Below are 13,074 nucleotides of genomic sequence, written 5' to 3' on the forward strand. Positions count from 1 at the left end.
TACTTCTTCATAATTTATTCCAATACTTCAATGCATAGAAAACTGAGGTAACCTTAACAGAAGCAAAACTCAATATTGCAGAAGGAATAAAAAAAATCACCAATGAAATCATATGTGAAAGTACAACCATACACCACTCATGCTTTAAATCTGTACAGATTTGTACATTTCTGAAAGACAGATTGGCTTAGTTTGTTGGCAATCCACAACTGTTCTGAAAGCACTATTGAACCCTGTCATACACTTGTTACAGAATGTAACAGGGTATGACATTACGAAGAAAGTCTCAAGACCCCTTCCTCCCTCTCAGATCTCATTTGAAGTGTGAGAATGTCAGACTGGCACCGCTAATGCACAGGCCCCCAGTGTACATTGGGCCTCATTTTTGTATGTTCTGAATTATCTTTCCATACCCTTTGCACTATAGATTTGTAGATGGCAAGGACTCCCAGCCTTGAACATACCATATTAATTAGTACATATGAGCAAAACATATTTACAGAAGACAACATTTCAACATTAAAAAGTACTTTCTCTTGGACCTTCCAGAGTCTGGAGATGATCCGCAGTTTGATTTCAGACAAACTATTTCAGCTTCAGACAAAAACATTTGGAATGTCAAGAGACTACTGAAAGTTCTTAGAACAGCCTTATGAACATTACTGTCCTAACTCAGTAAAACCCATTAATATTTCCCGTAACACTGAATCTAAACATGCATCAGTGTGAACCATGCTTGATAATTCCAAGTTGCAATATGGCCCTATATTTCCAGCTACTCTAGAAACAAATGGTTGTGGTCATTCAGAACACAATATTGCACCATGTAGAACAGACTGCCTCCTTTTAATATATGTAAGGGAATTCCAAATGTATGATAAGACAAAAGAAGATATATTTATTTGAGTGAGTTTATAAGACATGTTAAAGGTACTATTTAATATAAAAACCTGATTACCAGATAAGAAAATATTTTTGGAAATGCTTTCTCTTTTCAAAACATGGTACAAATCTCCTGCTGACAACCTTATAAAACACATACGTGCTGCAAAAATGAAACATACAACAGGAGTAATGAAGAATTACCTCAGCTTTCATCACCACTTCACTTGATTGAAACTGTTCTCATGTTCCATTAAGTATAATAATATATTTGGAAAATGTAAATAACCTAATTACATTTTCTTGTTTCAAGCTGCCAGGCACCAGTCATATATCGCAGTCGTATAAAAAGGAGATCCCTGCCCATCTGCAGCCAGCTCCAAAAGGGAACTAGCTTAGAACCTGTGATTAATGAAGAAGAAAATCAGAAGGATGTTGTCAGAAAAAACGAGCATTGGCAAGAGACACATTTAAGTAGTCATGAACCTCTGCATTCTCAGCACATTTGGCCCCACAACCTAGACTTTAATAAAAATTTATATTGCAAAAGCTATTCCTTTGTACTAATTACATTATACCATAAATGGGAGATTCTAGTTTGCAAGCAGCACATTAATTCCATGTATGTCACAAGATGCATAGTTTTCTCTATGACAAAGTTTTGTTCAAGTATATAGGAACGTGAACATCGATAATTAAGGATTTCTTAGCGACACTGGAGAAGACCGCCATCAGTAATATGAATGTGCCAGTCTTCAGGCAAAGTAAGGAACCCACACTATGAAACCAAGCCCTCCTCCATCTCTGCTAATCTTTGTGTTAGGTGCAATATACATGTGGAATTGCATTGAAAGAAAGCATTTCTTTTCTAGTAAAGTCAGCTGAGGATATTCTCTACTTGCACTCTCCATCACCACTGCAGTTCATTATACTTTCTGTTGTTCAGAGGTTGTGTTGAGAAGATATTAAGATTAAAAAAAAAAAGAAAAAAGAAAAAAGAAAAAAAAGGCAAAAAATAAGGACTGCATTTGATGGAAGGGAGGAAGTGCAAAGAAGCAAAGCAGTATCTCTTAAAACTGGCTTTACTTACGAAGAAATATGTATGGAACTATACCTTCTAGTAACCCAGTAACAGAGACCTCCCTACAGATCTGAAAGAACAATACATCTTCAGAAGAGGAGGCCTTGATAGGTGGGCTGAGAATTTTGGAAGGCAAAACATAGTGAAATGGAGTTGAATCAAAGAAGAGTGATGATCAGACTTCCTGCACACTGATTTACAATTGTAGTGTTTTTCTTAACATAGTATAGGAAGGGGACACACCAAAGTAGTGCTTTATACTATCAGTATAACTACCTACTTTTGTCTCCAGTGGGAGTGAAAACCTTCTCTCTCTTGCTACCCCTTCAGCTACACTTCCTGTACTGTGTCATGGCAAAAGGCTGGCAAGGACATGAAATTCAAAATTTGTATGGAAAGCAGCTGTATGTTATCGGGACTGGGTAAAATATGGGAAGACCCTTGGATATTTTATTCTGGATTGACACACAAGGAATCTTACAAGAATATAAATAATTTCCCTACCTTCAATTTCAGTCCAGTTGACAGCGACTTCTGCTATAGGTATTCTTAAGCGCTGAGCTATATAAAGGAGCTCCACATCAAATGCCCTGAAGAACACAAAATAGCAAATACAGTCACACTATTTCCAGAAGAAAGATGGTGGCACTATTAAATCCCCAGACTGATTTAAGGAGTGTTGTGTGTTCAGTTATGAAACTGATACCAATGTTCTCCAGGTCAGATGCACATGAAAGGGAAATTAATTTCCCTGAGTGAATGGCTCAGAACATAGCCAGCATACAAACAACACCGTGTGCTGTTCCCAAAGGTATAGGTCATGCTGTGCTCAGACCACTGCTCACTTTTCATTCTGCCACAATCATGATTTAAACATTTCCAAAGACAAAACAGCCAAATGTGCTCTGTCAATCTACATCTCTAGTAGCTTCATCAAAGGGGACAACTACCTGCTGTGGTTTTGCACTGATCTGATGGATTCTCCCTGTACTTTTCTAAGTCAAGAATAAAGGCAGCAGCACAGATGTGAGAAATTATGTTACTTTGCATAACAGAACATGAACAACAGTTGTTCTTCACCTGGTGACCACTTAATGTACAACACGGAAACCCTCAAGACCTGCCTTGGCACAGTTGTTTGCAGGTTGTGCAGCAAAATGAATTGGGAAAGTGCTCCCGCTTTTAAGTCAGCTGCCCCTCCCTGCCCAGTTTGTCTAAAATAACACTTTAATCTTCTCATTTCTCTTCACACAGAATTGTCTGTACGGTTCATTGTTGCAACTGCACACTCAAGTGGGGTTTCTGGATGTGAGACACTGAGGCTTTTGATATTATGATCACAGAATCACAGAACAGTTTAGGTTGGAAGTTACCTTAAAGATCATCCAGTTCCAACTCCCCTGAGACAGGCAGGGACAACTTCCACTAGACCAGGTTGCTCCAAGCCCTGTCCAACCTGGCCTTGAACACTGCCAGTGATGGAGCAGCCACAGCTTCTCTGGGCAACCTGTGCCAGTGCCTCATCACCCTCATAGTGAATTACTTCTTCCTTATAGGTAACCTAAATCTCCCCTTTTCCAGTTTAAAGCCATTCCCCCTCATCCTATCACTATCTGCTCTTATAAAAATTCTCTTCCAGATTTCCTGTAGGCTCCCTTTAGGTATTGACTGGAAGGCTGCTATAAGGTGTCCCCTGAGCCTCCTCTTCTCCAGGATGAACAACCCCAAGTCTCTCAGCTTGTCTTCATAGGAGAGTTGCTCCAGCCCTCTGATCATCTCCGTGGCCTCCTCTGAACTTGCTCCAACAGTTCCATGGTCCTTCTTATATTGAGTGTTCCAGAGCTGAATACAGGTGGGGTCTCATTAGAGCAAAGGAGCAGGATCACTTCCCTTGACCTGCTGGTCACGCTCCTTTTGGTGCAGCCCAGGAGACAGTTGGCTTTCTGGGCTGCAAGCACCCAATACTTGGTCATGTTGAACTTCTTGTCCACCAGAATGCAAGTCCTTGTCCCCAGGGCTGCTCCTAATCACTTCTCCGCCCAGCCTGTGTTTGCACAAAGGATTGCCCTGACCCAGGTGCAGGACCTTCCACTTGGCCTTGTTGAACTTCATGAGGTTTACCTCCCAGGTGTCTCCAGGTCCCTCTGGACAGCATCCTTTCCCTCAGCATGTCGACCACATCACAAAGGTTGGTGTTGCTGGCAAACTTGCTGAGGGTAAACTCAATCCCGCTTTCCATGTCACCAACAAAGATGTTGAACAGGATCGGTCCCAACACCGATCCCTGAGGAACACCACTCTTCAATGATCTCCACTTAGACATTGAGCAATTGACAGCAACTCTTTGATTGTGACCACCCAGACAATTCCTTGTCCATTGAACAGTCTCTTCAGTTTAGGGAAAGGGTTGTTGAGTGGGACAGTGTCAAATGCTTTGCACAAGTCCAGGCAGCTGATGTAGTCACTCTTTGCTCATCCACCAGTGATGTGACTCCATCTTAGAAGGCCAGCAAACTTGTCAGGCACAATTTGCTCTTAGTGAAGCCGTGTTGGCTGTCACCAGTCACCTCCTTAGTTTTGCATGTGCCTTAGAACTCAGATATGATGGAAAATGGTTTGGCAACTACATCTACCAGTTCCTGCTGATGTATCTTGTCAAGTCCCACAGGCTTGTGCACCTTCAGGCTCCTTAGATGTTCTCAAACCCAATCTTCTCTTACAGTGAGAAGCACTTCATTCTCCAGTCCCTTCCTTTGCGGTCTGTGACTCTACCAATGTGGCTGAAGCACTTACCAAGATTGAGGTAAAAAAGCCACTCCTCCCAGGCTACCTGTCCTTGCTTCCTCTTCCTTTTTATGCTGGAGTTTGTCCAGGAGCTCCTTGTTCATCCATGCAGACCTCCCAGCTTACTTGCCTGGCTTCCTCTCTGTTGGCATGCATCACTCCTGAGCCTGGAAGAGGTGATCCTTGACCATTAACCATCTTTCTTGGGTCCCTCTTCCTTCTAGGGCTCTACCAAGCAGATCCCTGAAGAGGCCAAAGTCTGCTCTCCTGAAGTCCTGGGTAGTGAGCTTGCTGTGCGCCCTCCATGCTGCTCTAAGGATCTTGAACTCCATCCTTTCATGGCCAGTGCAGCCAAGGCTGCCCTTGTGTCACTAGAAAAGTTACATTAGAAAAGTGTTTTGGCAACTACAGCTTGTAATGCCCATAAAGAAATCAGCATATGAAACTACCAGTAGCTAGTACTGACAAGGGTGAATGCAAACCACAATTATAAAGATTCTGGTGATTTGGGTTAAATTTCTTAGATTTATTGATTCCTGAGTTTCCCCCCTACCTCCCCTTGTAGTCTTCAAATGCCAGTAGGGGTTCTCTTATTCCTTAAATGACATCTAGTAACAGGAATTTAAGCGAAACAGCTCCACATACTCTCCCCCAACCCCTCCCAATAAAAAGTTTTTTTAAAATACTACTCTGTATTGGAAAAAGCTGTCAATGGCCATCCACATCAGATTATTCAGAGGTTTTTCCCTAGGGAAGCAAACTTTGAAGTTTAAGGAACTGGAAACATTTTAATATAGCTGTTGGTAAGGTTTCCAGTTTGAAGTAAACGGAACAGATGTTCCAAACCAGCTTACATAGGTCTTGAAAATACAGCCACAAGGCAGTCAAGTACAGTTCAACACTAGTCCACATTTTCTCTCAATAATATCATAAGTTTAGAATCTTCTTACATTGTTATTGCAAAGTCCAAGGCAATTTTCTTTTAAAATCAATAATAATTAAAAAAATAATAATCTTTTGCCACTGGAGAAAGTGTATGCAATAAATAATAACATGTTTGTTCATGCTTCAATGGCTGCTTGAATTCAAGTCGTTGGTAATACCATTTAACTGTACAGAAAGGGCAGAAAGGGACAAACAGGTGATCAAGTGCAGGCAAAAAGACACACTTCAGCAGGTTGCTAGCCAAGTTCAGATGTTATTTCCCTCCACTTCTAGCCTCCTTTTAAGCAGTGCAGTGCATTTTTGCAAATAATTACTGAATGCAACAACAGAAGTCCACTCTGAAATGTGCACTTAGGTATGACACATACATGTAGGTTCCCATTGAAGTACAGACCGCAGCACACTGCCTTGCAAGTGAAATCATTACCAAACATGCATCAACCTGAACTCACCCTGTGCATTTATGTCACAGGACAGCACTGACATACCTCAGTGCTCTTTCTGCAAAGACAGCAGAAACAGAGGTTATCTACAGAGACTATAATTGCTAATGCTAAAGAACCACTTCGTAAACCTGTTTTTGACTGGGACATAGGCGTTTTAATTGTCACAAAAAAGTTACAGGAAGAAAGGTGGGTTTTTTTACCTCAGCGAACTGAATGTGCTCCAAGCAGCCTTGCCATTTCATAATTTTCTTTAAATGAGGGTTGAATACTGTTTTATTAATTATGCCATGGTCTCTTCTACTGAAGTTGTATTATTTATTTTTTTGCTGACATTTTACATTTGTAAGCCAAAACTCCCATATATTCACCTCTGAATGTTTGAGTCTTGTGAATTAGGACTAAATCTAATTTTGTAATACTTACTGCTTAACTGGCTAAAAATCTTAATTGTCTGATCAATTATACTGTACAAGCTGCTCTAAAAAACATTACTACAGAAAGTATTAGGCCAGTGAGCTAATAGCTATTTGCAACAATTCCTATGGACAACAAATTACTGGAATGTCAGCATATGCATCACAGCACAACAGCATTAAATAATCTGGTGAACTCCAGTGCTCAAAGTAAAAGATTAAAGACATAGAAATTAATCAAATTGAACACTAATACTGTTACATGTGGTTGTCTTTTGTGTAACAATGAACATATCCTGAAATTAAAAAAACCCTACTCAAAACTGAATGGAGAATGGCTTCTGTAGTATACTGCTGGGACACCTTGCTGCTTCCCCTGTTTCCCACCACTTTTCACTACACCTCACATGCACCCTAGAGTAGTTAATCAGGGAATATAGATTGCAGTCTATATTGCAGTATATAGAAGTCTATATACTTTATATACTATATATATACACATATATATACATATATATACTATATATACTATATACAGTCTATATTGCAGTATATAGAATATAGATTGCAGTCTATATTGCAGTATTACATCCCTACTGCAGATCACCAGATCCAGCTGGTACAGAAGAACCATACAGACATTTCTATAGGTAGGATTTAAGCGTGGGTATGTAAGCTGGAGCCTACCCTAGAGGGGATCAAAGCAACACCAGTGCACGAGTTGGTGAGTGTAATACATGTGTTTTGACATGAAGCCATTTGTGGCTAGTTGACATGTGACAGAACTGCTGTTAGAAATAGCAGGGAATTATTCACATCACATATTTCACCCGATCCTGCTGCTAAGACAGAAAGTAGGTGCCTCTAAGGAAGGAGGAGACAGCTTAGGATACCCAAGATTGGCTCCAGCCTAAATGAATTCAGGCTTTTATCTAAGTATCCAAAGTTAGACAGTCAAACATACATGGTGCGACAGCTTCCCCATCTTCTTCTAATACTGGCTCCATTATATGTTAATTACAGTATCACAGTATCACAGTATGTTAGAGATTGGAAGGGACCTCAAAAGATCATCTAGTCCAGTCCCCCTGCCAGAGCACGAACACCTAGATAAGGTTACACAGGAACGTGTCCAGGCGGGTTTTGAATGTCTCCAAAGAAGGAGATTCCACAACCTCCCTGGGCAGTCTGTTCCAGTGTTCTGTCACCCCCACTGAGAAGAAGTTTCTTCTCAAGTTTAAGTGGAACCTCTTGTGTTCCAGTTTGTACCCATTACCCCTTGTCCTTTCATTGTTTGCCACTGAGTAGAGCCTGGCTCCATCCTCGTGACACTCCCCCTTTATATATTTATAGACACTAATAAGGTCACCCCTCAGTCTCCTCTTCTCCAAACTATAGAGACCCAGCTCCCTCAGTCTTTCCTCATAAGGGAGATGCTCCACTCCCTTAATCATCTTAGTTGCCCTGCACTGGACTCTCTCCAGCAGGTCCCTGTCCTTCTTAAACTGAGGGGCCCAGAACTGGACACAATATTCCAGACGAGGTCTCACCAGGGCTGAGTAGAGGGGAAGGAGAACCTCTCTTGACCTACTAACCACCCCCCTTCTAATACACCCCAGGATGCCATTGGCCTTCTTGGCCACAAGGGCACAGTGTCGGCTCATGGTCACCCTGTCGTCCACCAGGACCCCCAGGTCCCTCTCCCCTACACTGCTCTCTAACAGGTCATTCCCCAACCTATACTGGAACCTGGGGTTGTTCCTGCCCAGATGCAGGACTCTAAACTTTCCCTTGTTATATTTCACCAAGTTATTCCCCGCCCAACTCTCCAGCCTGTCCAGGTCTCGCTGGATGGCAGCACAGCCTTCTGGCGTGTCGGCCACTCCTCCCAGATTAGTGTCACAACACTAACATAAAGTGTAAAATACAGAAAAACTTCTCCATCTGTTCGTGTACGTGCTGAGGAGTGCTTCTGGTTAACTTACAATTTAAGATGATGTTGGCTAAAATTCAGCTGAACACCAAATTGGCAGGTGTTTAATTGAATTTAAACCTTTTAAACCAAATATTTAAAACACTTCAACTTATAAAATATACAAGCTGCAAAATTATTATGTGTTTTAAAATTACAGTAAGACTTTTTTTTTTTTAAACACCAATTTTAAGTGTTTCAAATTTCAAAATCAGGCTTCCAGTTATACTGTTTTAACTGGAATTTAGAACTTTTCTGAACCCAAAATAAGTTGTTCCAGCAAATTATCAATGGGAAGAGAAAACTTTCAATGGTCAAAGAGGTCCAACAATGAAATAGGATGTCAAGTGGGTTAGACTGCCAGTACTGCTATAGCTGTACTGGGGCTTTTGAAAGTTCACATACATCTGCCAGAAGCAGAAGTTTTTATAAGACAAAACAGACATAACAGCAAAATATTCTTGTGTTGATTAGACTTCATAAACAACTCTACTTGCCATGCACAAACCCAGGAAAAAAATTAATTCCACTGCCTGTGTTAGTCTAAAATGCCAAAGAATTGGAAAAGAAATCCCTGTAGCAATTTTAATGCTTAATTTCTGTAATTTTTATATAGACACTACATTTAGATATTAGCAACAAACAATTTTTTTATATTGAGCTTTTGAGTTTTAAATGTGAAACAGCATGGCTTGTTCAGTGCACATGGCAATTTTTATAGTCAAAAGTAATAGCAACAGTTTGATCTAATCAGTGATCTGCTGAGTTGCACAGTATCATTATAAATTGCCACTTCACAAAGGTACGTCAATCAAACCAGGACTAGTACTATGCTTTGAATTCGCCATCATCCTATCAATATCCCAGGTAGGAGAGTAAGTGCTGCTATGTCCAGCTCTCCTGCGTAAGGAACGACATTTTCTGGCTGAAAGAAAATTTATGATTTTTTTGTTTGTTTGTTTTGACAGAAGAAATCAATGAAAAAATTTAGGACAGGAAAATTCTGCCAGTGAGAACATTTAATTCTCCACTTTTCCTCCTGTGCGTTAAAATTTAACATAAACAGTTACGTTTCTCAGGTCAAAACTGCAGAGGCAGAACTAGAACTTCTTTTGGAACCAGCAAGTGAGTAATTCCAACTGCCTCTATTATGTTTTTAAAACATGCTTTTTAATTTTCTTTAAAGTTTTAATTTAAAAAATGAGCTCCATCCATTTCTGAAAAATAGATTAGTGTTGTAATCAGATTCAGAACCTAAAACGCAAAGCATATGCTCTCTGGTCAAAAGGTTCCACTCATTTCAAACTAATGTCAGAACTTCGTTATTTAGAAAGTAAGTTTCAGCAATGTTTGGTTTGTATTCATATATACCATATTCATACTCATATTCATACACAGCCAGCTCTCCAAAGAACCGTTAAAAAGACAATGCAGTCACAAAAAAACAAATCTAGTTTAGGATATAAGCATCACTTCTTAGTATCAAATACATAAATAGCTTGCAGTATCTATTAATTTTCAAATGCTTTATAAACCTTATTAAATTAACATTATAGGAAATCCCTCTCTGTCCTTAAAAAGTGTGACATAACCCTGATCACCATAATGATGAAACAGTGGTTTTCTTCTGTACTTCAGTTTGCTTTTAAGATTTCCTAAATATAAGCATCTATAAATAAAACTCAGAACAGCAAGATGAAAACTGTGGTCTGTTTTCCAGTATTTTTAACATTAAAGAGGTGATATTCGTTAGAGGAGCCATCTAGTACCTAAAAGGTGTCTGCAAAAAATCTGGAGAGGGACTTTTTACAAGGCCATGTAAAGATAGAACAAGGGGGAACGGCTTTAAACTGAAAAAGGGTAATTTAGATTAGATATTAGGAAGAAATTCTTTACTGTGAGTGATGAGACACTGAGAGAGACTGCTCCTCAGACTTGCTCTTTGACTGAAGTATGTTATCAGCCTGCTTAGAGACATACAAATAAAAATATAATTTCATGAATTTGTATTGATTTGCCTTTTGGAGCAGTAACAGCAATATCCAGCACTGAAGACAGTCTCTTATTGTCCAATGCTAGTTCAGCACTGGTGCTTTCCTGTATGCCCAGGTACTTCTGGATCCCTTTATCCAAAGAGAAGAATTCCCTGGGCTTTTTCTCTACAGAAACAACAGGTCCTGCCTAAACGACTCAGAAACTGAGCTGCCTTTGATACAAAATTGCTTCAGTAGTTTTTTTTCTAACTCAGTACCTCCAGGATTTACTGAATAGTTCATCCTTCTGACACAGCTGAGGTACCCGCAACCCAGCATATATTTTCCTATGTATTGCTTCACTACGAGTTAAATTTCCCCTGCTGAACTTCAGTCATTTACAGTGGATACACCTTGTATACAAATTATCTACAGTACCTTTACAGTCAAGGGCAGGAAATGGGCATTTGTTGGCTGCAATTCATCTGGTGTATTTTAGAAGCCTGTATTAGGATGAAATTAACTGTACTGTCCCTTCTACTGGTCTAAGATGGGAGACTAGATGACAAGTAGAGGCTCTTTAGGTGTGATAAAGCAAATCCTGTCTATTGTGTATGCATATTCATATCCTAACTGAGCAGTAAGCTTAACAGTTCAGGGAAAAAAATTATTAGGTAGCAAATTTTATAGTCATTTTATATCACATCATGCATAAATATGTTACATATTAACTAGTCCAAATATTTCTTATGTCCTCACATAAGAATTCACTTTCTACTGTAGCACCTCAAAAACTCTGAGTCTGACAGAACCTGAGCAGACAGGACAGACAAGGCTTCTGCAAAAAACAAATCGTGTTCATTCTCTTCAACAGCTCACCACACGTTCTGCTTCAGCTCCAGGGAAGCTCTCCACAGACCCAGTGACTAGGGTGCTGGCTCTCAGATGGCTTTTATTCTATTAAATGCTGCTTGTTTGTTGAATATTCTCCATCACTCTCCTTCAGTATTACTGGAATGTCTAAGCATTGACCATACTAATCTGAACTCTTTCAATACCTAACAGAGCTGCACTTCATTAATGGGATTTTAAGATTCCGAAAGAATCAAGTAATTTCTTCAGATGTCAAACAGCCCTAATGCAGAGGCAGTAATAAACCCAGACTTCTGAGCATCCAGTCCAGTATCAAGATGGTGGCTCCTCTGTTGTTGGTCTCAGTATCAGTGAATTGTACTGTGACTCATTAGGGACTCCCCATTGCTCCAGGTTAGCAGAAATATAACACTGACTACTATTTCTTCCCCTTACATCTTCATGCTCATACAGAACCTCCACGCATAATGCCTAACCAGTTTTTATTTTCGTTTTTACACGTTATGCAATTGTAAGATATCAGGGCCCACTTTTGCTTAAAATAAGCTTTCAGTATTGGGCTGTTTCAGACTCTTACATTATTACATACACAGGGATCCAATGTATGGTTCTATGGGATGAATGTTTGACATCCCTTTGTAACTTCCAACTGCAGTCATCCCAACTGTGTGTCCAACATAGACATTTCAATCACTATTACCTTTTCCTTTGACATACCCACTTTCCCCACACACTTGCACCTCCCCATCTCCCATTTTGTTTCCAGATCTTATAAATATTAACTGGAAAAGGAACAGTACTCTGTTTCGTGCACTGACACTTTGTTATCTTCCAGTTACACATGATAAATGGCTGGTTACGAAGCTGACTTTGAACTTTGAATCCTTATTGTAGTTTTCTCTTTTAGCAGTGGCAATAATCGCAGTTTCTCTCCTTCATGGAGGTTTCAGTTTCCATGAAACTTCCAAAAGGTTTTGATCTCAAAATGTCTACTGTTCCTTTGGATTTGGGTTAAATTAGCTAATAAGTATGAAAATGAAGGCAGGGAAGCACACAGACTGTTGAAGGACAGATGAGGATAAAACCAGACAATATATTGCCCACTTTGGCAGAAAATGAAACCAACTTCAAACCAAACCAAACCAAAATTATGGTTGTTTTAGGCAAATTTGTGACTTGGAAGTATCTGAAGAGCTGTTCATTGGAAGCACTTGAGTTGTTTTTTTTTCGACCAACAAAACAAACATTCTTCATCACTAACCAGTACATTTCAGATAAATAAGAAGACACTCAGGGGGTTAGTTTATGGATTACAGTAAACAAAAGATCAAGAATAGAAGACTCATTTTATAGCAGCACATACAAGCACAATGAATTAATACAACAAGACATGCTTATAATGTTTCACACCTGCAATGTAATTACTATAAATTAGCAATATCCTTTTTCATCGCCTTTATTCCTGGATAATGGGGTACAGCACTATTATTTTTAATCTTTCATTCTTTTAGAGAATCCAAATGATAGAGGAAAACTTGTGAAGATTTTTTTAATAAAAACCCTGAATATTTAACATAATATGTCTGACAATTAAGTGCAATTATAATAAAAATCTTCAGTTTACAACAGAGTAAGATTGAAGGCTGCATTTTTACAGATTAAACTGATTACCCTCATTCATTTCTTTCAGTATTTCTTCTTGAAG

At 39.4% G+C, this 13,074-nt stretch overlaps 1 protein-coding gene across 3 annotated transcripts in view; it reads right to left on the reverse strand.

Moving 5' to 3' along the window:
• The window catches only part of ALG5 (ALG5 dolichyl-phosphate beta-glucosyltransferase), a 25,283-nt gene continuing 12,209 nt past the window's right edge, over nucleotides 1–13,074 (reverse strand). For all 3 annotated transcript variants that reach the window (XM_061345632.1, XM_061345638.1, XM_061345648.1), the window contains 2 exons: nucleotides 2,468–2,553; nucleotides 1–1,284 (listed from right to left, as the gene is read on the reverse strand). In XM_061345632.1, the coding sequence (XP_061201616.1) occupies nucleotides 1,172–1,284; nucleotides 2,468–2,553 (199 nt within the window). In that variant the 3' untranslated portion in view covers nucleotides 1–1,171. The remainder of the gene's footprint in view (nucleotides 1,285–2,467; nucleotides 2,554–13,074) is intronic.

The sequence above is a fragment of the Neopsephotus bourkii genome, unplaced genomic scaffold, assembly GCF_033783945.1.
Source record: "Neopsephotus bourkii isolate Nb327-2 ecotype Australia unplaced genomic scaffold, CSIRO-AGI_Nbou_v1 NB_38, whole genome shotgun sequence".
Taxonomy (NCBI): Eukaryota; Metazoa; Chordata; class Aves; order Psittaciformes; family Psittacidae; genus Neopsephotus; species Neopsephotus bourkii.